Raw genomic sequence first — 26,703 nt, 5'->3', positions numbered from 1 at the left:
CCATGTATGGACATAGAGACAGGTGGGCCATGTATGGACAAAGAGACAGGTGGGCCATGCATGGACATAAAGAGACAGGTGGGACATGTATGGACATAAAGAGACAGGTGGGACATGTATGGACACAGACAGGTGGGACATGTATGGACATAGAGACAGGTGGGCCATGTATGGACATAGACAGGTGGGACATGTATGGACATAAAGAGACAGGTGGGACATGTATGGACACAAAGAGACAGGTGGGACATGTTTGGACATAAAGAGACAGGTGGGCCATGTATGAACATAATGAGACAGGTGTGACATCTGTAGACACAAAGAGACAGGTGGGACATGTATGGACACAAAGAGACAGGTGGAACAGGTGGGACATGGGACAGGGACAGATGAGACATTTAGCAACAGATCAGTCATGTGGGGACACAAAGGAAGAGATGGGACATGTATGGACAAATAGGGCAGATTGTTAGAACAGCTTAGCATGTTCCACCTGTCCTTATAGGTCTTATACTGTATGTCCCATCTGTCCTTAAAGTTGTTATATGTCCCATCTGTCCATATGTGTCCCACCTGTCCTTAAAGTTGTGACAGGCCTAACTCACGCTTTTACTTTGGGATTTTAAATCCTCCTGCTGACAGAAGATGCACGGATAATAAACGTCTTGTTCCCAGCGCAGTAAGAGTTTCTTTGTAAGCAAAGTGTACAGTAAAGATAACAGCCCGGAATCTGTTATCGTCGGGATTTAACCCGGGACTCTGATTTACAAGGATGCCCCTGAAGGCTCATAGCTCCTGCACATTGATCACTGATAAGGCAGAATTGAGGATCAAGTGAAGAATGTGATATGAGAGCCAGCCCGTGTGAACTCAGGTGCAGCAGGAGAATCGATTTTCTGCCTGGAACATCTCTTAGTCTTGTTGAACAGGTCTATATTTGTTGTGCTGTAATAATAGGTGTCACATGATGCTGATTAGGGAAAGATCTAATACATAATTAAAATGTCAGAGTGGTTTATAGTCCGTGTAAAACAGTGGTATTCCACAGGATCAGAGTCAAACTCAGCATCTTTTTTAGCATACAAAGATGGTTTTGAATTTTCATTACAATTAGTGGAATATACTGGCAGAAATGCAAGATAATATACCCAACTTTAAGAATTTTCCCCATTACTTTAAAACGAATCATTTAGACACAGCCTAAATAACTCCTTTTTAAGATCGTCATGCCAGGTCATGTATTGGCAGAGGGGTGGATTAAAAGTAGGGGTTGTAATCTTTTACTCTCTCACGATTAGATCCAATTCTGAATTTCAGAGTCGCAATGAGATTCAAATTTAATTTATTATTTAAAACGATTTGATTCATATCAATCAGTGTGCAAAGGATCCTCCAACTAAATCTCTCTTTCCTTTATTTTCTTAAGTTTCCTCTCTGTTTTGATGCTTTCCACATGTGTTTGTTCCAGAACCGGCTTCGTGATGACGTCAGGACAGCCTGCTTAGTTACACAATAGAGACCATCAGCCAATTAATTTGCTTTAATTATTTATTTTAATTGATTTTGGGGCATTTCATGTAAATTCTGAATCGTTATAAAATGAACATCACGATTCTTTTGTGAATCGATTTAGTGGCACAAGTTCAAAGTTTGTGACATTCTGGAATTTTCAACCAGTTAATTCTAAACACCCTGTTATTTGATTCATATTATTTTCATTGCAAAATTATGTATTATTTCATCTTTTTTTTTTAAAAAGTGCATTTCTATTTTCTGTCATTTAAAATTGTTTCTCCAATTTTAGTTGACCAAAATATTATTTAAAATAGTCATTTTAGCTTTGTAGCACTCTTCAGGTCTGTAGTGTTTTGATTCAATCAAATGCTATCACTTCCAGCAGCAGCTGACTGATTTAGTGGGAGAAAATTCGACCTAATCTGCTTGTAAGCAGTCAATAGACACATAAAATCAACAGTTGTTTTAAGAAACTATTAAAGACCACGCATTTTGAAGTAATACTACAGCTCTGATAATTATAAATAAATACCAGGTAAACATTGTTTCAAAAAGTTGGATAAATGTGTTGGAAAATTTCACAAAAACAAAGCAAACTATTTGAAGCTCTTACTAAAATGAATATCTGTGATTGGTAACACTTTCTTTTACAGTACCCTTATTACCATGTAACACCTAAATAAGTAGTAGGTAATTTGGACAGTTGTCCCATGTACCATGGGAGTCAAAACGCAAACTTGACTCCCACCACCCACTGGAACACAAGTTAGGAGTGATCAGGACTCTGTACCACAGAGCAGACAGTGTCCCTACAAACCCAGGAGCCAGGGAGAAAGAGAAATCACACACACGACAGGCCCTGGAGCAGTGTAGTTATCCTGACTGGGCTTTCCTGAAAGCAGACAGGAAACAGACAGGATTCCATGCAACCTTCAGGTGAAAATGAAGACCCCAAACCCAGACCCAAACCAGTGGTTATTCCATATGTTGCGGGTGTTTCGGAGAAACTGAGACGTTTATTTTCTAAACATGATGTCCCAGTAGCTTTCAAACCCCAAAACACATTACGGCAAAGGATGGTTCACCCCAAAGATCCGGTGCCCCGGCACAAACAGAGCAATGTTGTATATGCTGTTAAGTGCCAGGAGGACTGCGACCAGTTATACATCGGGGAAACAAAGCAGCCACTGTTCAAAAGAATGTCCCAACACAGACGAGCTACATCTAATGGCCAGAACTCTGCAGTTTTCACTCATTCACAGGCCAGCGGTCACTCTTTCAGAGATAAGGATGTTCTCATCCTTGATAGAGAGGAACGTTGGTTTGAGAGGAGTAAAAGAAGCCATTTTTTGTGAAGAAAGACCGTCCATCATTAAACAGAGGTGGAGGCCTCCGTTTTCAGCTGTCCCCCTCCTACAGCGCTGCCATTGGTAGTATCATTCCACCCCCTGTTAACAATAGGTGTTAATTAGGTGTGAACGATAGCCATGAGATCTGAGTATCAGTCACCTGGAGGCAGGACTCAAAAGCCTGAATTTGGCCTGAAACTCTCAGACTGAAGAGGTCTCTTGGAAGAGAGACGAAACGTTTCATTAAAGAAGAACCCGTCCAGAAGACCTATACAGTTTTTTTCCTTTTAACTCAACACTATATTTATAACCAAAAGAACGCAACTAAATTTTGGGGTTAGTGGTTAACTGCAATAAAATATAACTTTAAAACTGTCCAAATTACCTACTATTAATTTAGGTGTTACATAGTGAATTGTAATACATTACTGCAGACAATTAATTACATAGTAAAATTGTACCCTAACCACCACGTAATTACATGGTAATAAGGTAGTAATTACATTTAATTACCATTTTTTTAACTTGTAATTACACGGTAATAAGGTAGTAATTAGAATTAATTACCATTTTTTTACCTTGTAATTACAAGGTAATAAGGGTACGATAAAAGAAAGTGTTACCCTGTGATTTAGCTCTCAATACTTTGACTGACTAATATGACTGTCATTTCTACCATGTCACTACAAAAGATAACTGATTAAGATCTCATAATTATCAGCTCCGACAAATGAAGACAATTTATTCTCAGAACAAATGACCCGAAACAATGTCAGCGCATCCACAACCACAAAGCAGCATCGTTAACATCCCTAGTGCTCTTCAGACGAGCCAGCCTTTTCTACATTCCTGTCAGCTGTGCAGAAAGTAGGCCACTCTGCACACACCAGCAGAAAGTAGGAGCTTAATGACATTGGCTTTAGTAGGACGTTGGGATGGTTGATATAATTAGCATGTTGTTATAATTATCACCCACACGATGAGCCATTAAGACACTATAATTGTATTTCGTGCACCCTTTAAAAGATGTAGCTAAGCGGAGCAACAGGATTGGGAAACTGAAAGTGCCACTAAACAAAGCAGCAGGTGTTCTCATGTTCACAAATCCACACTGGAAACATAAGAAACAAAAGATACTTCAGGTTTTGAGTTGGAGAGACAATGAAATCATCTAAAGACTGGAGAGAGTTGAGGTTTTAAATTCGGCACATTAGAGGGAAAAGCTCGAGTTTGACTCATCGACAAATCCTAAACACCTTTACCTTGATGGTAAAGAGCAGACGGTTTCTGCATGTTAAAGGAGATAATATATAAAGAATATGAAGAAAATATTTTTGTATGACCAGCTTTTAGAAGTGTATTTTTATCCTGTTCAGCTCGCCTATTACAAAGTAGTTGTTGCAATCCAACAATCAAACCTGAAGGATTTGTAGAAATGTGTCTTGTTGATTTAAAGAAGAAAAAAACTAAATACGAGGTGCATTTTTAACCTAAATGTCCATTAGAATCAAAGTTTTGCATGGTAATAAAATTAGAAACTTTCCTAAAATTAAAGACATCTTTGCTCATTTTAACACACGTGTGGATTTTTGTCCTGCCCAAGTGAACTTTGACTTTAAGGGTGTATTTTGAGGTTTGTTGTTTGGCTTGATTGACAGCTCCTCAGGCTGTAACCAGCTGGAGTTGTTGCCATTTGCTCATCACAGCTCAGCCACTCTCCACATTTCCCCCTCTGTAATTTGTGGATTTGACACAGCTGATGAAGGCAGCTGGAAGTTAATGAGTTTATGTTTGTGAAATCCGAATTCTGTACCTAATTTGCTTTGTAGCTATAATTTGAGCTGATGGTTTAAGTCTGTATTCCAGCCTCTTGGTTTGACAAGTAATTGATTTGAATTTGAAATTTTGAGGTTGGATAATCCAGAATCCTTCAGGGGGGTTTACAGTCGTGTGTCGTTCAACTACCCGGAGCAGGTGGACAGACTTTGGAAGATATTACGAGGCACTTTAAAAAGAGTGGGGGAGCAGCAGGGTGCTGAACAAGCATTCGGGGGATTGGCAGCAGGGGATCAACCCCCGAATCACACCGACATGTCTTCATCAGGCCAGCAAACAGGCGGGGGGGCTTCAATCACAGTCACTGATAAGATGGAGCCCCGCTGATAGACTTATCTGCAGCTCAGTTCCCGTGTCCTCATTTTTAGCTCTTATTAACCCTTCGGCTGTCGCACCAAGAAATAATATTTGCAAATAAAAATTATCCCCGGTTGCAAATGTAGGTCTTTAAAGAAAACTTTAAACATCAGCTGAAGCCATCAAGTAAATCTGTAGCAGAAAAACATACAGTATCTGCAGCCTCTAGTTTATCTTTGAATTTTTGAAAACCTCACACATATTACAAGCGAAGAGCTCAGTCAGTTCTAAAAAAATAAAATCCACCCTGAAAATATATTGTGCACGCAAACACTCTTCAGGGTAAAAATTAGATTTTTATTGAAATGACAGAGGAGTTTTACAACAGTGCACAGAGAAAAATAAAAACATTTGGTCATAACTCCTGATGGTTAAAATTAGTCAGTTCTGAAACAGTTCAACCTTGTGATTTAGTTTTCAGAACAGCTTAGACATTGAAACTTTGACAAATGTGACTCCGGTTATCATATTTCTTTTGTGTCCTTTATTGTCCCTCAGTGGGGAAATGATTTCTCTGCACTTTTCCCCATCACACATGTGATCACACAGTAGCTCGGGGGGCTATGGAATTTGCTCAAAGGCCCAGACTGGGGCAAACAAGGGTTTGAATATTTCCACATTAGGAAACAATTAAAGTTGTTTTAACGTTTAAAGGGACAATTTCACGTAAAACCAACTTTTTTGAGTTTTATATCATTTTATAATCTCATCAAAAACATGCCCAGAGTCTTACTTTGACTCATTCATGCATGTTTGGGAAATCCTGTGGTGTCCTGAGGCAGACAGGCGGGAGAAAAAACGACTGGTTGGGTCTAGAAGCGCTTTTTGGGTTCAACTCCTCCTCTGGACTGTGTCTCCAAGCTGAGCTTCCTCATCACAGAGCACACATACTCGGCCCCGTGCTGAAATGGGTGGGACAGAAGCAGAAGGAGGTTCTTAAAGAGACAGGGGCCAATTTCAAGGCTTTTAGAAACAGATATGAGGAGAAGTCAAGTTTATTTTCTATTTAAACATATAAACAACATTTTAATAACAACTGGAGGTGACATAGTTACTTTATTATTGTACAGAATTTAAATATTGCCCTTTAAAATTTTAAAATTAAACATTATTTTGAAAAACATTAATCTCATCTTTGTTTTAGCTCCTCATCATGGATAAATCTTAATTTCATTATCAACTCTTTGACGATTGTTGAAACTGCAGTCTTAATATTTGTATTAGCAGCAGCAAGTTTTGTTAAGAGAGAAAGTTCTTATAATCTTAAAGGACCTGAGATGTTTATAAAACCTAAAATTTGAACAAACTTGAAAGACCGATGCGCTTCAGTTCAAGGAATAAGATTGTGGCATTATCTGGAAAGTGATTATAAAAAATGCTGGTTCAATGTATTTCTTTAAGAGAATGATAAAAATATAAATTTGTTAAAGAAATATGAAATTGTATATTGTGTATCAAAAGTTGTTGTTTGAGAAGGAATTGAAGTTTTATTTTGTTTTGTTTCTTGATTATTATTGCTTGAAAATAATTATAGAAAAAAGGGGCAGATATTTTTCTTCTTTCTGTTTCCTTTCATTCCAATTTGGATTTGTATTTTTTTTTTTATTTAATGAATAAAAAATAATGAAAAAAACAATCAATAAAAATAAAAAAATGTCACCCTAAAGCAGTGTTTCCCAAAGTTGGGGTCGGGACCCAAAGTGGGGTCCTGAAACGTCAAGGTGGGGTCCTGAAAAGATTTTCTGAATTAACGATTTTTGCCTTAGTTGTTACAAAGGAGTGAGGTTAGTGTATTTAAAATGGATAAATGTAGTATAAAAATATTGTTACTATGCCCATGTTTTGTTGACCTGATACAAATATTTATCATCTAAAAATATCTGGGGGCACAGGTCTCTGCTACTGTTATTTTGTGGGTCAAAAGCTGAAAAGTTTGGGAACCACTGCACTTTGGTTCCCAAAGTTGGGCTTGGAACCCAATTATGGGTCATGAAGCACCTTGGATAATCTCCAGAAATCAATTTAAAGGGTAATAAAATAATTGTTGATGTAATATTTTCCCTATACTTATTACAAAAACACAAAATAAGTAAATATAAGTATTTATATTTGTGTATAAGCTGTTTAGATTGTCAAAAAGCCTGTGTTTTTAGGGTTATTAACGAAGTTCATGTACTCAGACCAGTAATTTTTGGGGTCAAGTTTTTGCCATGGATATTTTGTGGGTCAGAAGATAAAGTTTGGGAACCACTGCCCTAAAGGAACTAGAAACAATGAGGCCCCATTTAAACTAAAGTGTATATCTTCTAAATTTAGTGCCAACAAGTTAGGAATGCCAAGTCCAAACAGAACTGTGAAGACTATAAGTGGGATTAGCACAGCCAGCCCACCCAGCAGCAACAACCCTTTCCAACAGAATATCCCAACCAGCGGCAGTGATGGTGCAAAATGTGTGCCTTTCCAGCTGAGCAGCTTCGGGCCGAGGCTGCATGAAACCTCTCTCTGTCCGCCTCAGTTACCATGGAAATGGGAGTTAACTTAAGAGTCTGGGATCTCCCAGGAGATAAAATTGATGTGAAACAGAGGAGGTGATGGAGATTTGAGCGAGCTGGTCGGCATTTAAGAGAGAATGGTTCACTACAAAAGGAACATAAATCAAGGAAGAATAATTGTGATAATAATAAAATGACTTTTGTATCTTGAACAGAGAGTCTGCTGAAGGTAAAGAACACAGTAGATGACAGATGAGGACATGTTTGAGATCAACAAATTGCTCTTCGTTGCTCTGATCCAGCTGGGACACGTGTTGGAAGATGAGACTAAATAAGACAACATTCTGATAATTCCTCGCTCCGCACAGCATCTTCGCTCAATCACTCATTTTTATGTCTTTCCGGCATTGTTCAGACTAAATTACAACCAACAGGAGTCAGTTTTTTTTAATCTGCTGATATTATAAACAAGCAGGAGGTGAGGGGGAGACAGCAGTGCCAGCGTGTCGGGGCAAAAGCAGCAATGCTAGACGACCCGAGGGGTTAGAGAAAGAGCGGAGCAGCAAAAAAGATCAGCAAAAAAGAAGTGAAACTGAGTTTTGTGGACCCCGAGGCGGACCGAGACACAAAGAAAGCTCCCCTGATCACACAGTACTGATAAAAAAGACACGGCAGAGAAATATCACCCAAAAATAGGAGCTGGGACAGAGAGAAACCCAGCTTTTCATAAACCTGCACGAGTTCATGTGGCATCGTTGCTCCAAAGAATGCAAATTCCCACTTGAGTGATCAAGAGCTTCAATTGCTGCAGAGAATCAATGGAGAGGATGATGATGAAGATGGGGGGGAAACCTTAAAGAGGCAGTGGTGAGTCTTGATTTGGCTTTAAGTAGAGTGGCTTCATTTTGTCACCAGGAAAGAAATGCAGGAACCCATCCGCATGAATTAGTTTGGGACTCAAGCAGCCATCTGCCTGTGAGCGGCTTTAAACAAGTATCAAGAGGCAAACTGCACGTCCCGGCTGCAGCTAACTACAAATCTTTGAATCTTTGTGTGTTTGACTGTTCAAAAATCCTCCTTATTTTATTCAAGGAAAGTTTCAAATTACGACATAACGTAGACATTTCTAAAATTCTTTCATTTCATTTCAAATTAAAACAGTTAACAGGACATAATGAAAACCACTTGAACTGGTCCTTGTTACCTGCCTTACCATGACTTGTTACCATGACCCACAGCAGACACCTGCCAGCTTACGCTACAGTCACATCAGCTTAACTGGACATGTGAGCAAACAACCCCGTGTCATGGATCAGTGCCTAATTCCAAGCAGAGACGAAAGATCTCTTTACAGGCTTTAGAAAGCAGTCGCAGTTTGAAAGAACTTAGTTTTAGCAAAAGTTGGCTGAGAGTTTTGATGTGTTTAGACGTGCCAAAAAGGTTAGTTACAACAAAGCTTATAGCGATAATTAATCCTGATTTTACTGTATATTAGAGACGTAACGATTCGATTCAATTATCGATTTTAAGTTCACAATTACATTTTTTGGGGGGATTATTTTTCCAACAAAATGAATTGTTACCAATTTATAAATCAAATGTGTTTCTTTTCTTTTAACATCAGCATTGTTGTCCTTGTATCAAACAACAACTTTCTGTTGTAACAGTATAGAACTTCATAATAAATAAAATGTCATCACAAATCCTGCTGTGTCCAAAAGTTATCAAGTATCAAATTGAATTTGTCTTAAAGACAAAACTTACTGTAGCTGCGTTTCCATTGCAAATGTGCGCAAAACTTTGTCGATATTCTGTTAATGTCGAAAAACAGTTTCGCAATTGCAGTGTTTCCATTAAGTAAGAAATGCTATTGAAGTCACACATGAATACGTTTATTCTCGTGATAAGTCATTACAAACATGGTGGCAATGGATGTAAACACATAGCATGTTGCTACCACAACACTAGCTCTCATCATCAGCCATCAGAGGAGACGTTGGCGTCTTATCGAGGCTTTCGAGTGACAAGCCCCTTATACTTGGGAGTGGCTACGTATGCTGCGTTTTTGGGAAAATGTAGTCAGTGAGTTTAATATTTTCTATTCTACTTCGGTGATTTTACTACTACTTTTACTTCCCGTTATCTTCTTTTTCGTCATCTTTTCGACAGTAGAAACAGCCAGTTCTTGATCACGTGACTCCTGTGATGCGAAAAAAGTGTTTCCATTGCAGTTTTGCGAAATACATCGATTTTGATACAGCCCAAAAACCACCTCTTCCTAGGGCAAAACCATTTAGTCAAAAAACGTAATTTTTTTCTAAATTGACGTGTTTCTATTGACCAAATTTATTTTCGAAATTCTAATTTGCGCATTTTCATGGTCAATGGAAACGCAGCTTGTCATACAACACCAGTGAAATTGATTCATTCATTTTTTTATGAATCTAATCACATTTTAAGCAGCAATAATCGATTATTAATCAATTCTCATTTAAATGTTAAATCCTTTCTGTATATTAATACTTCTTTATGTAAAGCCTTAAAAATATAAGGGATCTCACTTTTTATACTTTGGTGCGTCCAAATTCAGAGGCTGGGTCCTCCGAAGGCCAAATTCGTCCAAATGAGTCCTTCTTTTGCACCGATTTCAGGGACGGGTCCAATGGATCCTTCTCGGCCCACCATGGTGGGCCGACCAGAGATTTTTTTCTTCTTGTAATGGCGGACGAAGCGAGAGAAAGAAGAAAATTTTTTTTTAATCTGGTCGTAAAAAATTAAAAGTTCTAAGCGGTTGTGTTGTTAATGCTTTTGTAATTTGTATAGACATGTTTTTTTAATATTATTCTGGTCAGAAATAAAATGAGCTAGTATAGAGAAATAAACACATCTGTGGCAGGTCCCTTACTTCTTCAAATATTGCCTTTAAGCTAGTTTTGTTGTTTTATGATATTAATAATACTAATATACTGAAATATCTTTATTTTCTATCTAATTTTGCTTCTGCTTCGCGTCGTCACGGTTGTTCGGCGACAGGACGTACGTAGGGGTAACGACAGGAGGTTAGACCGTCCAAATTCATTGTCACCGTCTTCGCAGTCTATCAAAGACCCAGCACACCTAGACCGGGTAGGCCGGGTCCTTCGGAGGACCCAGCCTCTGAATTTGGATGCAGCCCTTAAATGATTTTTTTTGCACCTGATTATTTTCATTCCTTTAAAAATGATCAGGTACAAGAACTAGACAGAAAAAAAAAGTTAAGAAAAAAGTAATAAAGGATCAAAATAATATTCTGTAGCTCCTTCAGAAGTTCTTGGAAATTTTGGTTCAAGATTATAAAAAAAAGCTGAGAACATTTAAAATGTTTTCACAGAACTGTAAATTTCTGTTTGTGCTAAACAAACCTCATCACTCAATCCATCAAAACAAAGGTTTACTGATAGAATCTGAAAAGAATGAGATGAATGACGAACTCGGGCAGTTTTTTCCAGCTGATAAATCTGGTGCAAAGTTGTTCCTTTTATGCCTGAGAATGTAAATAATCTGAAGTTTCCAGTCCTCTCGTGTCTCCCTCCAACATCAGCCCTGCAGTGAGACACAGAGCGGCGGTGATGATGTCACAGAGCGGCAGACATCACCGCGCCACAGCGCTGTTCATTTTTCACTGCAGGACCTCCGGGCAGCGCCGTTTCACGTGTTCAACTCATTACTCTTTCATCACAACATGCTAATGACACCAGTGGAAGAACAAAGCGGGGATCTTCGTTAAAGTTCGACAAGCCTGGTTAGTTAAAAAAATATTTTATTATGCAATACTGCACCTATTTCACATGATTTCTAAATCTACTGACAAGAAGGGAAAATTAGAGACAAAGAACTGAAATTAACAAGAAATGATTCCAACGTTTTAGTAATTGAGATTTTATAATCAACTGGATTTAATCTGGATGGTTTTGTACTTAAATGAAAAATACTGTAATTTAAAGAGTTTTTTGTCTTTTCTGAAGTTCTCTGAGGTGACTGTTGTGTATTAGTCCAAGAAATATGAACTCAATTATATGATTAAATGACGGTCATATGAAACAGTTTTTATGTCAAAATATTTACTTGCTCTCTTCTACCTGTTTTAACTAAAACAAGACTTCATTTCAATATTGAAAAGATACATATTTTTCTATTGTGGAGCCTAATCACATCTACAAATAAAACCTACTGTTTTTTAATGAAGCTGCAGCCAGAGTAACGCAGATATCAGTCACACAAAAACCCAGAGTATGTTTCATGCTTTCATCTGATCAATGTGCAACAATAAAGTCCTCCTTCAAAAAGAAACTTTTCCCTCAGAGAAAAGGTCACAGACATTAACAATCCAACATAAAGGTCTCATTAAATGTCTCTGCTTTTCATTCTGATTTCTCTTGATCAGAGGTGTTCGGGACATCTTTTGACTCAACATTCCAAACAAATGAAGTAAAGATTATTGTATTTATTCATGTATAATACTAGAAATTTAACCCTAAAAATCATCCATAAAGTTGGGGGGTAGTATTATACACGGGTTATTGATGATTAGATTTTTTATGCTTTTTAAGCTCAAAAATGATGATCGTATTATACATGAGATTGTATTATACATGAATAAATACGGTATGTACTTCATGTTCTCCTTCCTCTCTTTCTTTCACTTGAGAGTATTTTTCATGTCATTCTGTTGCTGCCATATGCCTGGGAGAAGCTAAGCCTATTTTCAGCCTCTGAGGAGAAGGCCTTACCACTCTAATAAGACAGCAGAAGAAGACAAAAGCTCCTCCGAGATCTAATTTGCACACAAATAACCGGAGAAGAAAAAAACGACAGACCAAACCATGTGTTTTTGTCTTCCAGGAGGTGAAGCTTCCATGGAGTATTTTTCCATCCTGAAACCTAGACTCAGTTTTTTCTGAGGATGATGATGATATAGCAGAAGAAAAGATGGTGAACCAGAAAAAGCCACGTGCCTAAAAATGGAATGTGGATTTTAAAGGATGGCTTTTCAGACTGAAAGCAGGGAGTCATGAAGTTTCAGCGGGGGGATAAGTGGTAATTAGTGCGCTGGGTGTTGCCATGTGAGTGGGCGAATAAAACAAGAGTTCAAGGGTGGGAAGGAGACAGAACTGCAAAACAAAGACTGGGTTCACTGACGGGCACGTCTGGTAGATCTCTGTAATCACACCACAAGGACATCAAATATCCCAATAATTTCTGCTTCACAAGTTCAACACAGGGATTAGTTCCCCAGCTGTCTGTGTTTTATAGATTTAATGCCCACATAAACACATTTGTTTTGTTCCAGCGGTGTTCCTACACTATTTAATGACTGCTTGATTTAATTTTCTTATGAAATCATTTATAATAGAGTGAATATTATTCTGTTCTTCATCATTCAAACCACTTATGCTTACTTACTTTTATTTATCTATTCAGAGATCTAAAATACATGATCAGAAATAGTGAGCTAAAACTTGTAGTGTTTTGCAACTTTTTGAATTTACATTTATTTACAAATATTTCCACAGAGAAATGCATTTAGATCTTTTCATTTGCTTCAAAAAACATTGTTCTCTGAAATCTGATTCAGCATATTTGCTCTATTTTTAGCTTCCTGTTCCTTTTAGCTGATATTTTAGCTATGTGCTACTGTCTTGGCACTTTAGTTTTTAGCTACAATTTTGCTCATTTAGATTTTAGGCTTACATTTCTAACATTTAGCTACAGTTCTGCAACTTTAAAAACTTTTAGCTGCAATTTTGTTAATTGGAGTTTTAGGTCCTGTTTTGCTCAATTTAGTTTTAGCTAAGGTTTCACAGATATTACCTATTTTATTTTAGCTTTAAGCTACTGTTTTGGTATTGTTAGCTTTTAGCAACAGTTTTGCTAGCTTTACTCCTAACTTGCACTATGTGGTTTCGCTCTGCTCCAGTCCGACCTCCACAGCAAATATGCAACAATTATAATCAATGAGAGTATTTACACTGGCTCTGCACGGCGGTGGTGAGCTGCCGGTGATCTGTCAAAATTAAATTCGATCCTATTTTTGCCGGACACTGGAGCTGCGCCTGAGTCAATCTACAAAGATCACGTCGCACCAACGGGAAAAGGAACAAGCACAACATCAGTATGTTCAAAGCAATTCACAAAAGGCAGACTAATTTTGTTGAAATCCCAGCTATATTATTAAATATATATATNGCATCTGCCATAGTCTAATGCTATGTTCACACTGAACGTGTTTTGAGCAGCAAAAAAGTGCCCAACGCCTCCAGCTGGACACACTATTCAGACCGGGACACAGACCAGATGCGCGTCTGAAGAGGGAGGAGCGTCTTGGTTTTTTTCCGGTCTGTCCTCTGTGGGTGAAATAAAGATAAAATGAAGAAAATGGCTTTGATTTATTTACTAAAGAGCAAGCGAACATTGCGCACAGCAGATAATTAATTCACCAGATGATTTAGAGGCAATTTGTTCGGTTATTTTCGCCACTCCAGAAGCTGCAAGCTGATGGACTTTTTTTTTGTCCCGAGCAGCTGACCCACATCGGTACTGATATATCCTGCCAGAAAATCCAACTGCAGACGGTCGGTTTCAGCTAAAGGTCCATCTGTTTCGGTTTAGTGTGCAACATTCAGGAAACTATCACGTGAAAAAATGAGTCTGAGTGGTTGTCAAGATGAGTCGAGCGGCGAAAGTTCAGATTTTTTAACTCAGGCATTGGCTGCTTTCAACGCACCTCATGAACGCACATTCCTTGCGCGCCGCACCAAACGTACATGACACGCCACACGACCCCTAGAGGCACGTCCACCATAGACTTTGCATGTAAACTGTCTGCTCCTGCAGCTCAATACGCCTTTGGTGTAAATCCACCATAATACATGTGCACCTGCACAGCAAAACAGTTTGAACCTTGACAGGATTAACACTGAATGACAATGAAGTAAGTTTTAATGAAATAAAAGTGAATTACTTAAACTAAAATAGATCTTAACATATTTGTCTATGATTCAAGCACAAATATCCATATAATATATGGATATATACCTACACAAATGCTGTCAAAATGTTTCAAGGGAAGCAGATGGCAACATGTAGCATATAATATATATATACATATAATATATGGATATATTTCTACACAAATGCTGTCAAAATGTTTCAAGGGAAGCAGATGGCAACATGTAGCGTGCAGCATATGCAGACATACACAATACTCGTGAATTTTATTTTGAAATCAGAAGTTTCAAAAAGACGGCAGGGATGCAGTTTCAGCTGTGTTTAGAGTCCGTCTTCCACAGAATTAATTATTTTTGCTCTGACTTTCACATTTATCACTGGATTTATTGCGCAAACTCGCATTTCCTGCACACGCTTCTCAAACCTCCCCTGTGCTTCACACTGGAGAAGACGCTGTATAAATAGAGGTGCAAACAAACAGCTGCAAACTGTGCACTGCAGGAGCGCAGCAGAACCGCATCTAGTGTTAATTAGTGGTAAAATTTTGTCATGTATTTTTTTTTGTTTGTTTTGTTTTATTTTTCCCCTGATTTTAGCCTTCAGTTCTTGCTTTGCTATATTTAATTTCTGCTCTTCCTGCTTTAACTTTAACAGTTCCGGTAACAATTATTTCTGCAACAAATTGCAGCTGTCATTCAGCTTTCTACATTCACACATTGTCACAGAAAAAGCAGTTTTTTGCGTTAATTTTTTTGTATTTAAATGCTTAAAAGTATAGGTTCTGTTTAAAAAACTAAAAGGTTTTTCCACAGTAGGAAGAGACTTGTTTTTGACATTTCATTCTGCAGAAATATACTTTAAAAAACACAACTAAATGATCTCACTCAGGCTTTTATATCCCATCATTTACAAATAATTAAAAAGAGTTGTATGCAATAATTACTGCATCTTTCCAGGAACGGTTTTAATATCTTTTTAACCTTCGCTAGCAAAGATATAAGACTAGAAAATTTCATTCATTAAACACACAAATTCTTTATTTCATTCAAGTACAACGGTTGCAATTAGCCCTCTCCAACCATCTGCTTTTTTTAATCCATCTTTAAGTGCAACAATTAGGCTTCTGTGCTTCAAATCAGCCCAGGTGATTCACACGGAAATAAAACAGAACAGCATTTTAAAGACACAGCCTCATTAATGGACACTTTTGAAAGCAGCAGTTCCTCAAAGTGCTGTTTGCAGATGCTACTTTCACCACCCACTAACAGCCAGCTAATCACCACGAGGAGTCAGTTTCATCCAGTTGTTTACCCCCGGATGTTGTCTTAATCATAAATACCAAACAGCATGGCAAATCAAACTAATTAATGTTTATTTTATTTCTTTTATTTGAACCCATGCGTGCTGAGTTTGTGGACAAACTCATAAGTAAACAGCTCTTTTCTCCGAACAGTGTGTGTTGGTTGTCCTTTCTGACCGTGCTGGCAGCTCTTCTGCAGGAAACTGGCTCAGAGCAGAAGAAGAAATCCCATCAGAGTCGACGAGCCGACAGCCACACAGAAAGACACTTAGGTGCTTCACAGTAATTTCACAGCCATCAGCTCTCATCACAGTGAGGGGGCCCAGAGTTTAGGACGGAGGCTGCCTGAGAGCAGGGAAAAGACCACACGTGTCCAGATCCTTCCTACTGTACACACCGCAAACTTATCCCCAACACAAACTTTATTTAAACAAAAATAAAAATGAACCGATTTTTCATTAACCTGCTGATGTCTGAGTTACACCCCTCTTTGACATTAAGCTTAAAAGAAAAAGGTTGTATTATGTGTATATGTATGCAGCTTAGACAAACTATACTGATAAACTAAGTGTTCCCAACTTTTCTCATTGTCGGGACCTGAAGCCAGATGGTTTACAGACTTGGAGCTTTATCATACAAGTCAGGAGCTACTTCAATCAAGAAGAATTAACACTTGAAAAACAATAAAACAAAACAATTTGAATCTATTTTCTCTTTAATGTATATGTTTGTCAGTTATGTTGGCAAAATATCTCATAAACCACAAGATGGATTTTATTTTAATTCTCAAAGTAATTTATGTACATCTAAATCTGATCCACCACAGGCCGTCACAACTAAACACAAGAATGCCTCTTAGCGGTCAGTTTTACAGATACTGAGCTAAAATTTGGTGTAGAAGCCAGGCTTTTTATGAAATTTCCGTAGCAAGAAAAAGGAAAAAGTTATGAACTGACTAGGACCGGAGATTGTGAAAACAACGCACAACAACGGCTACTGAAGATGTAAAATCGTCCACCTCCTCTATCCAAACCGGTGTCATTTCTTTTTTAGGTTTTCATTGGATTTTATTAAACTAATTGGTGTCACCATCATGCTGCTTGCTTTGTTTACGAAATTTTATTTAGGGTAAAAAAAAAAGGTGTGTGTTTTCAGTTTTGATTTTTATTGTAATTTACTTTTCTTTTGAACATACTCTGGGTATAAAAAAGGGGCAGATCGAATATTCATTCTTCTTCTGCTGCCTTTCATTTTATTTGATTTTATTTTGATTGCATGTTTTTTGTTCTTTGTTATTTTGTGTTAAAAATGAAATGAATAAATTTCTAATTAAAAATATATAAATAAAATAAAATAAATGCTCTCGGCGAACATGAAGATTGGCCGTCAGCTCGGACGCATCGTGAGGCGCCGCCAGCTGAAAGAAGGCCCTCTAGCTCAGTGATTCCCAACCAGGGGTACGTGTACCCCTTGGGGTACGCAAGCATATTACGGGGGTACGTGGAAAAGTTTTCCAGATGTGTAAAATAAATAAATAAATAAAAATAGGACTGAGATATAGAGAGAGAGAGAAGAAAAGGCAGAAAATGCAAACGGAGTCACAAAATTGACACAAAATGGAATCCTGTATAAAACGCGGAATTTCACAGAATTTGCTCATTTGGGGTATTTGATGTACTTTGGATGCTGCTGCTTCCTGCACCTGCACCTGCTTTATTTATTTAATTATTTATTCACTTTCAAGGCAACATTTTTATCTTTATGTTTAATTTGAGCTGAAAAGAATAAAATGCCTGAGAAGTAAACATTCTAGGGGGTTAAATAAATAATTTTCATTTAATAATCAGCTGTTGTACATTATAGTTTTGGAGAATCATCATGGGAACCACTGCTTTAGCTAAATGCCTGGTAGTAGTTGAGAGTCTACTCCAAGCACCAACAGGCTGCACAAGTTCTTCCTTTAAACTTTAGCATTAGCTGTTGGGAAAATATCTCATGAACCAGTGAACAGATTTTAAATAGAGATAACTGTACTTTTAGAGTCAACCCAAATCAAGATGGCCACTTCAGCCAATTAATGTAATATTTTTTTTCCAAATTTTCCTATTTTAATTTGAAATATCACAGAGTAAGATTAGACATAGAGATGGTTGTGTGATCGATATGAACTCTGAGAAACATCTGCTGTCAAGAAGCCTGGCTGTTATAAAGGTCCCGCTTCTTCACTTTCACAAGCATGTCTGAGCAAAACGTGAGGACATTAAGAGAAAAGCAAACATTTAAATGAATGACTGCCGTCACTTTCTTAGATTGATGGAGCCATTATCATTATCTCAGCTCTGAAAATGGCATTTTTGCAAAATGATCTCCGCCTTGCTTTTTCCTCTTCTGTGACAAACACACTGTCAAAGACTCAAACCCACTTCAGCTCCAGTACAAAGTGTTTTTCTACTGCAATTTCACTATATTTACTGTGTGATGAGGTTGCTGCCAAATAGGGCTGCACAATGTATCGAAAATATATCGTCATCGCGATAATAGCCAGCGCAATACGCATATCGCAACAACTGCGTAAACTGCAATAAACAGTTGACTCAAAAGTTTGCATTTATGCATTTTGTCATTCAGATGGAAGCTTGAAGTATTTCACCAATCTAACGGTGCCCTTCATGCATTTGATCAATTGGATAGGTCTCTTCATTTAGAAAAAATCAGGCTGGAATAGAAATTTGTTTTTTTTAAGGTTGTTGTTTTTTTTGTCTTTGAACCCAGAGCAGACAGATCTCAACACTACACATGTATTTTTTCATTTATCGCAAGTCATATCGTCATCACAATATTAAGCACTGTTATCGCACATCGCAGGTTTTCCTAATATCGTGCAGCCCTACTGCCAACGCCTCCACAAAGGAAGTTATAATGACAGGAACACTGCAGTTCAGAGAGAGGGGAGAACACAGACGTGCCTATAAGAGGGTTAAAAATGCACGTCAACAGATCTGACTTTCAGCGCTTTCTGCTCTTCTATAAACGGATTGCAAAAGGCACCGCGTAGAGCACATGATCCATTTTTTAAAGCATTCATCTAAAATAATCACATATTTGTCAGCATGGGCCCCTCACACACAGAGACAAAACAGAGGAGGGAGAGAATTACAGGAAGCAGCCAGTTTACTCCTACAAATCACAGATTAAATTGGACTCCATCCAGTTTCTCATCTGATTACAGCCGAAGTACAGTCAACTTCAGGTCAACTGTCATTTCAGCCTCCCTTTTGTTTACATTTGTAGAAACACCCCCAAAGTTATGCACACACAACAGAAATTTATGACAGACTTTTAGTTTGAAGTTTTTACTTTTTTTACGTTTTGTTCTCTTTATTTTTTATGCTTAGGGAAGATGTTTCCTCCTTAAATTTCCAGCTTCATCTCTCCTCCTTTACAAGTCACTGTTTTGTCAGATTACACGTTCAGCTTCTGTCAAAAACAGCCTTTAGTTCTCCTTGCTATAAAAGCCTAACCAAATTTCTCTTTTTCATTGAACCCTAACTGAAAACCCAAATAAGTGAAGCCATAATTCTGCATTTCCTTTTGTAAAACAATAAGCCGAGAACTCATGCACAGTCTGCTGGAACAGCACAGCGTGTAAAGCCACGACGCCTGATCGAGCATTTGGGAACCGGAGGGAACGAGGGGGAAGATTATCAGAATCCTGGAGCAGCCAGCTGCCACTGGAGCTGTGTGGGCAACACTGCATCCTGTCTTCCTTTTTTCTTTCTTTCTTTCTTTTTATCTCCCTGCCTCTTTCATGGTCACCCTCATTAAGCAGCGGTGATAGCAGACGGTTTTATGCCCAGGCACTGCCAGCAGCAGGGAGCCAAACCTTCTGCACATCAGACGTGCTCGACACAAAGCAAAGAAATCGGTTCTCAACGTGTCCGGCGTTCACCGCTGACAGACGCGCCAGAAAGCGTGAACATGTTGAAATGTAACTTTTAGAATTCCTCGCAGAAACAGACTTTAAAAATAAAAGATTAAAAAGAACAACTTCAGACTACACTTAAGGTAGCTGAAGGCTGCTTTACTGTGGCGAGCATCTTGAATGAAACTGACTCTAAAAGTTACTTACCTACAGATTAGAGCACGCTGTAGTCGTCATCGCAATATACCTAAATGTACTTTACTTTACGTACTTTGTCATCAATGCATGTTCCCATGCAATGATGAAATTTGTGCTCTGCATTTGACCCATCACATGTGAGAATCACCCAAGTGGAGCAGTGGGCTGCTATGTAAGCTGCCCGGGGAGTATCTTGCTCAAGGAGCACCATGACGTGTGGGCATGGCGGGAAGTCGAACCTGTGACTCTCTGGTCCCAAGTCGGCTGCCCTACCACAGCACCACCTCCGCCCCCACGTGTGCATGATAATTACATTGCAGTATATGCGATGTAGGAGGCAAATTAAATGAATGTGCTATCAAGGAACTAAATCACTAAACCATGTCACTGCGCACGCTTTTATTTTGACGGGTTGCTTCTGACGGTGGATGTGGCAGCTTTGAGTCAGAAGCGCTAAAACTGTCATTTTATTGTGAAATGTCAGTGGAAATAATGGCAACGCCGTTCGGAGAAGAGTTGCCGGTAAATTCCCAAACTGTGGAGGAAGACTATGAGGATTTTGATGAAAACAAGGAAGATGAGCAAATTCACAGAGAACTGGAGGAAAAGTGTTAAAACACGATTAGCATGAATGCTAACATTAAAGCATGATGAAAACAGAAACTAAGGCTGTGTCCAAAACGGCAGGACGGGTCCTCCGAAGGTCGAATTTGTCGGCCGCATACGTCACAGCGCCGCGACGAAGGACGTCCAAAACGGAAGACTCCTCCGATGCGTCCGACAAATACGTCCTTCTTTTTCCCCGAATCGAAGGACAGGTCTGATGAATCCTTCCCGGCCCAGCATATCCCATAATGCATTGCGGCCCGACCGGAGATTTTTTTAAGCTAGTAATGGCGGACGAAGCGAGAGAAAAGAATACATTTTAAATAAAAATATGGTGGTTTAAAAATTTAAAAAAATTAGCGGTTGTAATTCTAATACTTTTATCAGTTGTATGGACATGTTTTTAATTATTATTTTTTCGTCATAAAAAACGTGAAATAAACATGAACCTATCAATTAATTCTTCAAATGATACTTTTAAGTTAATTTTATAGTTTTGTGATATTAATAATGCTAATGTATTGATATTTTTCTAGTTTTGATTTAAGTTTGCTTGTTTAGCGTCGTCACAGTTGCTAGGTGACATGATGTACGCCGGGGTAAGGAGGGGAGGCTAGACCGTCCAAATCCACAGCCTCTTTTTTTCCGGTCTTCCCGGTCTACCAAGGACCCGGCCCGCCGAGACCGGGGAGTCTGGGTCCTCCGGAGGACCCGGCCTGTCGTTTTGGACACAGCCTAAGGTAGAAGCATGTCCTCAGGTCCCAGCACCATGAAATTAAGCACTAAATGATAAGAATAACTCTTAAATACAAACAAAAAAACATACTTGTGTCATGCACGAAACAAGAGATCAGATCGGTGCAGGTTTATAATCAACTAGATGGCTACATAAAGTGTTATCCAAGTCATCTGTTGAAAATCCTTAAATTGTTTTCTTATCACAGGGTTTAAAAAATATCACAATGTCACGTTTTTCCATCATTGTGCAGCCCTTTTCTCCAGTGATTATAGGGATTTTGTAAGTGTTTTATTCAGTTCTGTCCAACATTGTAAACTGGACAAAAACTTAAAGTACTTGTTGAATTCCTAAAAAAATAAAAAGGATTTACTGAAGGCCAGATGGGCTTTAAAATTTAGAGAAAAGATTCATCTTTTGTAAAACATTTTATGAAGGAAAAAGGAAAAAAAAGGAAAAAAATGTTTTGTGTGTGTTCGATCAAAACTGGGCAAAAACGCACAAAAAGCTGCCTTAACAAGTTTGTATAGATTCACACTTGACCTTGCACGCGTGCACCACTGTGTGGATAAACAAATGTTTTCTTGAAACGGCATCTTTTAAGTGTGAACATATATTATTAACGAGTAGCCACTTTCTGGTGGACTCGTGTGGGTTTTCCAGACTCCGGCTGAGACGGGAAGCCGTGTCTGATCGTCAGAGGGTTTCAGACTTCCTGTGAGCTACACGCAGCACAGCAGCCAAACAATATTTAAATGCTGTTCAAATGTTTTGGAAAAAATAAATAAATAAATAAAAATCTGACACTGAAAACCCAAAATCGGCACCGACAGCATCTCAAGCTAATGTGTGTACCAGTTCACAGCTCCCATGTAAGTGTAAATATAAATAATTTGGTTTTGTCTCTTTTAATTATTATAAATTTACAGCAACACTGGAATGGTTTTAGTGTCTGCAGTAGCAGCTCGCAATCAGAAAGCGTACTGGCACTGCTGTGGGCTGTTTTTCCTCTAATAAAAAGAGTTCAAACCAATTTCAGGGTAAAGTGATGCTAAATTAGATGCCATATCTGAAAGATAGCAGCATGTTATCATCCAAGAATCACACAACGACTGCCACAGCGTCATGGGACTATCTCTACAGGAGGAAAACAATTATTAACTGCAAACATACAGGCACTACGTGCAGAATTTTTAATTAAAAGACTGGCAGAGTTTCATCCCAGTGTGACAACTCTATTATTTCTCGACGATAAAATGGTCTTTTAGCAGAACAAATTTGGTTTGAATGGAGTGACTTCCACAGACTGTTTTAAGAGGAAGGCCGGGCTAACCGTTACCCAGACCTTGGCATTTTGATATCTGGGAGAAGAATAACATCGAGGCCGAAATTAAAGCAATTATTCATATGTTGCGTCAAACATTTCTGCCAGCTTTCACTTTAAGCTAAGGAAGAAATCACTGGAGCGTATTATTAATGTCCCGCCTTAGGAAGAAATGCTAAACACAGGTATTTTCTGTCTGTTTATCTCAAGTTGTGTGTTTGTTTTCTTTATAAATGTATATTAAAAGGGTTACCTTCATCAGGGTCATTTCTGGCTGATGCTTCCAGCAGTGCCACGCTGGCAGCAAACGACACGCGCCTCCTGGACTCCTGCAGGCTGTTAACAAGTCGTCCCTTCTTGTCCGCCTTCCGCTTCTTGTTCTGCATCTCCTTCTCATACACAGCCCACCTCTTCAGCTGCTGCGTCCGGCGCTTCTGAGCCGCCCGCAGCCTCTCCAGACTGGGCACCTTGTCCAGCTGCTGCAGCTCTTGTATCAGCTCCAGGTGGTTGGCCATGGTGCTGGGAAGGGTTGGACAGCAGACGTGGATGATGGTGGTGGTGGTGGTGGTGGTGGATGGGTGAGATGGTGGACACTGAGCGACTCCTAGCGAGGTCTGCACCGTCGGCTGCGGCCTCCTCCCATCATCTTCACCGTCATCCTTTCAGCACCAGTGAGCAGCCTGGGAGAGGAGACAGAGGCAGAAGCTGGTGTTTATAATGCTTCTTTAGTTTTCCAGGTGCATTCAGATGCAGGCGTGAACAGCCTAAATGCGCTTTCAGGTAGTCTGAACCCCTTTTGTCTGCATCCATCCTAATTCATGCAGAACCTCCTACTGATCTAACATATTGACACACAGGCAGCAGAGTGTTGAGCCTGTTGATTTAGGATAATTAATTACCTCCGCCAAGGGCGAGGAGGTAATGTTTTCGGTCACGAATGTCTGTCGTTCTGTCTGTCGTTCTGTTGTTCTGTCTGTGGACAACATTACTCAAAAACTTGTGTACGGATTGTTATGACATTTTTACCACATGTGGGTACTGGACCAAGGAACACATCTTTAAGTTTTGGTGATGTTCCGGATCACGATGCGGATACAGGAATTTTTTTTCTTTTAACATTCTGAGATCGGCAAAGCTGTGATGCTTTCACAGGGCTTCTGTAAAAACCAGTGAGCTGGATTGGACAGCACAGACTTCAAACTTTATAAAAGTAATGTTAAAACCAGATTTAATGATGAATAATTTTTTGCCGTAATATGCGCATTTACAGAACGTTTTGTGACCAGGAAGTGCCTCACTGCACCATGAAACCTATTTTTCCCATTTCCTCAAACACACCATATTACACCAGATTACAAATTCATTCCGATCGAGCTGAATCAGATCAGACTTTTCTGATTGTGACATTTATTCGATTATTTATATCCATGTAAACATAGCTAATTACAGGACAACAGCCTGACCAATGATATGTTGAATTATTTTTCACCTATTTTTATACAGTAAGGATGAAGTTTTATAGGATAAAAGTTAGAAAAAAGTAAATTTCAAATGATTTGTACTAGTTTGTCTGTTTAGTTTTTCTTTTCCTCACAGGTTCTCAGGATGTTGTTTTACTTATTTAATTTTTATTATTTTTATTTATTTATTTTCATTAACCTCCAATCTTCAATTAACTCCATACATAGAAGACACTATAACAAATGAGCTGAATGGAGGTAAATCCTAACTAATTAAATGAGCACATGTAGGCCGAGTTTTTCATTTGCTTTGTGAGCCACTATAGATCTGTCTACCATCCTCCATCAAGGTTAACCGCTTCCTTAAAGCTGCAAGCAAAGCAAAAAACTGATAAGGAGTGGAAAAAAGTGCAGGGCCAGTGAACTGAAGGAGTTTATTTTTTCATGTCTGAACTAGTTTTATTGCATCCTTTTTAGCGTCGTTGAGAAAACTTTTCTTTTCAGTCTCTTGACAATTTAAAGCATCTTTTAAGAGTAGTTTAAAGCATGGAAGAGAGTAAATGCCCAAAACAGAAATAAAACATAACATAGTGAACAGCTTGACTGAGATCAGACGACTTCCAAAAAATAGTAAATAAATAAAAAAAACGGCACAGTTAAAACCTACAAACATGAGGAAATCCAGAACCAAATACCTCCACGGCTTTCAAACCAACTATGCTTAAAATGCTGTTTCACAAAAGCTGATAAGCAATTCCTCGTGTGTGCAGCCGTTACTGAAACCCCCCCCCCCCCCCCCGCCCTGTCCCGCAGCAGCGTCTGATGAATCGCTTCACAAAGCAGCGTGTTGTCGCCTCCAGACTGCCATCAACCTCGCGCTACTCCGCAACTCATACCTAACTGCTAAAAAGCATGGACAGGAAGCAAGCTGAACAATCACTTCCTTCAGCATCACTTTCCGTTATCAGTTTACTGGTGCACATACTTTCTGTCTGTTTTAAAACAAAAGTACAACCATGGAAGAAAGTAAAAAAAAAAGTTCATTAAAATTATTGTTTAACATAAAAAAATAGAATATGAATAAAATGAGTGCCTGAGAAGGAAGCTGAGAATGTCTGTAATGCAGAAAATGATTTTTAGAGGCTGGATAAGGACACAAAGGTTGATCACAAGAGGATTAGCGTCAAGGTCTGACAATATTCTGCTGGAAATACAAACTTAATATGTCAGCATTTTTTTCCCCATAAGACTTTGTGTGTAGACAGACAGCAGAAGCTGACAGACGGATGTCGACAGTTGCAGGTGTTGGTTTGCAAAGGTGTCATTTTCTAGTAGAAACTGAAAACAACCGTGAGACCATTTTATTTGCAAAATACAAAATAAGTTACTTCAGCATTTTAGCCAGTGTCTTTGAGAAAATTACTCTTGCACAATAAAAGGATTGTCAAAGGAATGCACGTCACCCACCATTTTTTTTTTTTGAGTTTCTATGAGGTATGGTCTTCAAGACGTTTTAACCTTCCATTAAATATTTTAACAAAACAATGCAATATTTAAATAAATATCTATTTACATGCAGCGTGCAATAAATCCGCCTCTTCAAACATCTTGCTGGAAAATATGTTCTGAAAGCCTCATTCAGCGTCGCCTACAAAGATGTTTTAGTGCCCGAGCTGATAAATACAGTGATTGTGTTTCATGTGTTTCTGACACATCCATTCAACAACATGAGACAGACTCTTCAGCTCATCTTAATGCACCACCACAGCTAAAAACAGGAAATGCACCATGCCGAGTGGAAAAAAGAGAGGTTGATAGAGGATGTTCAGAGTACAGAAAGGTTAGAAACAATGTCACACACAGCCTCTGTGCCTGAGCTCACCTGGTAACTTTCAGCTTGTTTTAGAGAATCCACAATACAGCAGCTTAACTCACTGTATTTTCTTATAAACCATAAGTGATACAATCTTCATCTGTAGGGGTTTTGACAAGGATTTTAAAGTAACTTAATAAAAACTAATTAAAACAAAAAAAAAAATCTAGCCTCATGAAGAACGAGGTCCTGACAAATACAGACAAATAAGTTAAGACCCCAACACTGCTGACATCTGCATAAAATGATGTCACTCGAATTTATTTTGGGATGTTGGAGTTTCCTCTTGTGCGCGATGAAGGGCCTAACGTGCAGATGTGAGTACAGCAGGCGGCGTGAATTAACTTCAGACAGGAAGTGTGACGAACAAGGAGCCTCCAGTGTTTTCTTTGACTGTCTTTGATGGTCAGAGGGTTTAAAAAAACAGCTGCTGCTGCTGATCAAATCATTGGAATCAAAGCAGATGTAATCCTGTTACTCATGTGCTCACACACACGTGCACGGCCTAGTAGAGCTATCTTTATAGGGACATTGCATTGCTAGCCTAACCTTGACCCCTTACCCTACACTAGGAATGCGCGATATAAACGATATACGGTAGAAACGATATAAATTTGTCCTATGATAGAGATCTGTAGTCTACCGGCCAACCGTGCAATTCTTTTTGATGACTTAACCGGCTGGAGTCAAAACAGAGGAAGCGCGCACAGATTAAACAGGTGGAGTGCAGAAAAAATAATCTGCAAAG

General features: G+C 38.7%; 1 protein-coding gene across 2 annotated transcripts in view; it reads right to left on the bottom strand.

Annotated features, from left to right (window-relative positions):
- ppp1r16b (protein phosphatase 1, regulatory subunit 16B) overlaps positions 1–26,703 on the bottom strand; it is a 98,952-nt gene that overhangs the window by 44,607 nt on the left and 27,642 nt on the right. Inside the window, exon 2 of one of the 2 annotated variants that reach the window (XM_014004772.1) lies at positions 22,876–23,302. In XM_014004772.1, coding sequence (XP_013860226.1) covers positions 22,876–23,137 — 262 coding nt within the window. In that variant the 5' untranslated portion in view covers positions 23,138–23,302. Of the gene's footprint in view, positions 1–22,875; positions 23,303–26,703 lie in introns of those variants that run through there. The other variant, XM_014004773.1, reaches the window with a different exon arrangement.

The sequence above is a fragment of the Austrofundulus limnaeus genome, unplaced genomic scaffold, assembly GCF_001266775.1.
Source record: "Austrofundulus limnaeus strain Quisiro unplaced genomic scaffold, Austrofundulus_limnaeus-1.0 Scaffold26, whole genome shotgun sequence".
Lineage (NCBI taxonomy): Eukaryota > Metazoa > Chordata > Actinopteri > Cyprinodontiformes > Rivulidae > Austrofundulus > Austrofundulus limnaeus.
The sequence above is the reverse complement of the archived record's forward strand: the minus strand, read 5'-3'. Positions and strand labels throughout refer to the sequence as shown.